Source organism: Lipotes vexillifer, unplaced genomic scaffold (assembly GCF_000442215.2).
Source record: "Lipotes vexillifer unplaced genomic scaffold, Lipotes_vexillifer_v1.1 scaffold84, whole genome shotgun sequence".
Taxonomy (NCBI): domain Eukaryota; kingdom Metazoa; phylum Chordata; class Mammalia; order Artiodactyla; family Lipotidae; genus Lipotes; species Lipotes vexillifer.
In genome coordinates this window covers 118,730-122,892 of record NW_006783414.1, presented here as the reverse complement: position 1 = coordinate 122,892, position 4,163 = coordinate 118,730, and the positions used below count along the sequence as shown (strand labels likewise).

At 53.4% G+C, this 4,163-nt stretch overlaps 1 protein-coding gene across 1 annotated transcript; it reads right to left on the bottom strand.

The window, feature by feature from the left end:
• Positions 1–1,177: 1,177 nt before the first annotated feature.
• ZHX2 (zinc fingers and homeoboxes 2) lies at positions 1,178–3,828 on the bottom strand. The gene has a single exon (XM_007456066.1). It carries the CDS (start codon positions 3,734–3,736, stop codon positions 1,178–1,180), a length of 2,559 nt encoding a protein of 852 aa, XP_007456128.1. The 5' UTR covers positions 3,737–3,828.
• Positions 3,829–4,163: the final 335 nt, after the last annotated feature.

Sequence of the window (4,163 nt, the reverse complement as noted above, 5' to 3'; positions counted from 1 at the left end):
TTATATATATATAAATATATATTTATATATATATATATATATATATAAATATAAATATAAAAAATAAAATAAATAATAAATAAGGTTTCTAGAGGACTTTATTTATTTGCCAGGTGCCTCGTTTTATTACTGAATAAGTGAATTAATGAGGGACATGGCTGGCCAAAGTTGTCCGAGTTCATAAATAAAAAGGTATGGTAATTTTCAGGGCTCCCTTGGGGACCTTATCAATCATTCTAGAAGTTTTTACCTTTCACTATGTTTAAAGATGACATGGTGGTGGCGCGGGGCTTCCATTACCTTTTAAGTGACCTCTGGAGAAGCCAATCCGGGCAGATTGTAAATCGTGCATCTCCCTCCTGGTTCTAAGCTGCCCTTGGAATACTTTGGCTTTGGCCAAGGTAGACCTTTCCCTCCTGTATCCCTCTCTCTACCGTCCCCCCCACCCCACCCCCTTTTCTAAACATACCATCAAGAAAGCTGCCATACTTCAGGCCCTGATTTGCACAGACCTCTGGTAAAGCACAAACACCAAGGGCTTGGGTGGCACGTCCCGTTTTGTGGATGTCACGGCCGTTAGTGACCATGGTAACCTCCCTTCCCAGGCTTTTGTGGCTCCACAGACCTAATTTACACCAGTCTCTTCCAGATTTGAAGAGGCTCTGGGGACGCCATCAGCACGGCAACAAGCGGGGTTACTTAATGAGACATACAGGGCGCACCTTCCTTTAGCCGTGGCGAGGTAAATACCAGGTACTTTCAAAACCTTTCAGGTTAAAGGAAACAATCCCAAATTTTTATTCAGTAAACGTAGACACTTATTCCTTAAAAAATCCGAAAAGAAAAGAAAAAGACATATCCTTTCATGTTTGTTTCTTACACCAGTGAACACAAAACAGGCCTTGTGTTGTGTTACCTTGTTACTAGACTTTAGAACGGACGGACCCCCCAAAGGCCACAGGCAGTGATGCTGTCACCTATCAGCACTGCCTTGCAAATAAAAACATAAAATCTAGCAACACCTATTCTTCTTCCTTTGTCTTAAAAGAGCTTGAAAGAAGAACCCATGATCTGTGTCCATATCTCTGTACCCGACACCTGTATCGACTCTGCCAATAGAAAGAAAGAAACCCAGCCTCCTGCCCTGGCTCCCGGGGGGACAGGTGGTGTTACCTGTCTAGGCCTGGCTGGCCTCAGCAGGGACGCTGTCGGAGTCTGAGTCGGCCAGTTCCGCCGCACCTTCTGCCGCCGTCTGACTCCAGCTATCCGACCTGTCTGAGACGGCGTCCTCCTCTCCGACCGTCACCTCCACCCAATCCACGATGCCCGATTCCTCATTCTCGTCGCTGCCCTGGCCGTCCCGACTGTTGCCCTCTGATCTGTCCGAGGTGGCCTCCGAGGGCTTTGCCGGCAAACCGTCTCTTGCTTGCTCGCCGCCTGCTTTCATCCTGGGGCCCAGCTTCTCCAAGTCCTCTTTGCAGAGCTTTCTGGGATCCTTGTGATACTGCGGACCACCCTCGCTCCCGTTCTTCGAGCTCTCGGCGATGAGAGCTCTTGCCGCCCTCCTTGGCGGGGTGTCGTAGCCGTGATCATCCGCCACGTGCCGCTGCTGGTACCGCTCCAGCCACTTTAAGGTTCCAGTTTTTAGCAAGCATCTGTTCTCCTTGAACCAACGCACGATTTCAGTTCGGACCAGGCCGGTCTTTGCCGCCAGCTGGTCATACTCCTGGGGGGTTGGCCACTGGGTTCTTGCGAACGTGCTCCTCAGGAGATGAACCTGTTCTTGATTTTTTGTAATTGCTGGTGAAGGGCTGGGCAAAGAACCGGGCACCTGGGCGCTGGAGAACTGGTCGAGTCGAGACAGAGCACCATTGGGGGCCACCGAGTCTGGGCCTTTCTTGCTGGACCCCATGGAATCCAAGACGGCCTGTTCCATGCTGTCCCGAAGCTTCCGCCTCTCCAAGAACCAGGAGTCGATCTCTCTCCTGCTCAGCTTGGTCTCCACTCTCAGTCTGTCCAGTTCTGCTTGGGTCGGGAAAGAGCTTTTCAGAAAGCTGTCTTCCAGGATTTTCACCTGACCTTGGCTTTTCTCTTTGAACTTCTGTGGGGCAAAGTCTGGGTACGCGTGGTGAGTGCGGCCGTGTCGGGAAGCCGCGATGGCCAGCTGGTCTTTGGCAAGGGATTCGCTGGTGATGTGGACGATGCCCCTTTGACACCGATACCGGTGGTCGCTGAACCACTTCTTGATCTCACTCCTGGCGAGGCCGGTCACCTCGATGAGCCGGTAGACCTCAGCATCGTCGGGGAACTGGCTCTGGAGGAAGCTCGCCTTGAGGTGTGCGATCTGCTCCTTTGTCTTCTTGCGGTCGCTGGCCGGGGTCAGCGAAGGGTTGGCCACCTTGGGCGGAGGCTCTGGCACTTGAGCGATGTGTGGGCGCTTGGGCTCGGGGGCAGCTTGGGGAGTCACTAGAGGTCTCTTCTGGCCGTGGTTGGTCACTCCGGCCACGGCGAGTGTGATGGGGGAGCAAGAGACGGTCGTCGGCCCGCTGGTCACCTGAGTCAGCACGAGGCTGGTCTGGCCGAGGATCTGGCACGGAAGCGCTGTCTGGAGTATGGGCTGTGACATCTTTGTGGGGGCCAACTGGGCGGGCAGCACAGTGATCGTTGGGGGCACTGACTGGATGGTGCCATTAAACATCTTCTTCCGGGCCTCTTCCACCTCCTCCGGGGACCAGCTGATGCCATGCTTTAAGCGCTGGGTGGCAAACCAGATTCTGATGTGCTCTTCTGGGTGTTTGGAAGCAGCTGTGAGCCAGGACAGCTCAGCCTGCGTTGGGTAAGGGAACTTGTTGAAGGAGTTGATCATGGTGGCGTTGGTGTCCAGGGCAGAGTTGTATTTGGTAGTGTTCAGCGGCACGGGGACCTTGGGGACGAGGTTGATATTTGGCGGGAGCTGGACAGAAGGCATAACGTGTCCTAACGTGTCCTGGAGGAGCTCCACGCCCCCGAGTCTTGAGAGGATCTCAGCCGCGTCTGTCACCAGGCGGGTGGTCCCTTCCACGTGGTTCTCGGGGGCGGCCTCCTCGGGCTTCTTGGGCACCTTCTTGGCATCGGCTTTCGGTTTCCCTGGCTTCACGATGGGGGTTTTACTCGCCGAGATCCCGGGGTCATCGTCCCCGTTTCCGGGGCCGCGGGTGGTGATGGGCGTGGCGCGGGCGGTGATGGGCGTGGCGCGGGCGGTGATGGGCGTGGCGTGGCTGGCGGCCTCGATCGACTGTTCCAAGACGGTCTGATTATTGCGCTTGATGAGCTTCAGCTTGAAGTCGGCCTCCCCGGGGTGGAACTTGGAGTTGTGGTCGGACAAGGAGTCGTACTTTTTGGTTGTGAAGTTACACTCGGCACACACGTAGAGCGGGTTGAGAATCACGTTGGGGTGCTGCGTGTCGACGTGCTCCGTGAACTCGTTCAGGTTTTGCGTGGAGTAGGGGCAGTATTTGCATTCGTAACCACCCTGGAGTTTTTTGGATTGATTTTCCCCTGTAGATTTCACCTCTATCACTTCATTTTCTTTGGAAGAGTTTTCAGGTTCTGCCGCCCAAGTGTCCTTGGTCACTTCCGGCTGTGGCGTGCCGATTCCTTTCTCTTTGGCCCTGTCTCCTTCCTCGGGCACATCTTGTTCTACTACTTGTGATGTCCGAACCATGCATGGGGTTGTGGATTTTCGTTTGCTCGCCATGCTGTCTGTCTGTGTGCAATGGCTTATTTTGGGGATGGGGGCGGGTAGGGAAGGGGCAGTGAAAGTTTTGGAACTACTAAGATAAAAGGCTTTTGGCTTTATGCCCCGCTCCAGTGGCTTTGGCTTCACTTGAACGCTGAAGTCTGGTGCTTGAGTTTCCAGAATGATTTCAGTGCAGAAGATTGGAACTGTTCCAATGGCTAAACACAAGAGGCAGCATCATATCTGTGGGACGAGAACAAAGAGAGTGTCAGTGTTTCCTCACAGGGCAAAAGGAACTAGCATTTCTTTCTAAGTTGCTCCCATGACCCATCCCAACTGGCACCCAAAGCAAGTACCCAGGTGCACACAGATGGTGTGAGAGTGGGTACTCCTAAACATGAAAGATCACATTTTTCTTCTCTTCCATTCTCTGGGAAGGGCAGTG

Excerpts from the sequence above, each read along its gene's own strand:
- ZHX2 (XM_007456066.1), bottom strand. The coding sequence starts at position 3,736 with ATGGCGAGCAAACGAAAATCCACAACCCCATGCATGGTTCGGACATCA.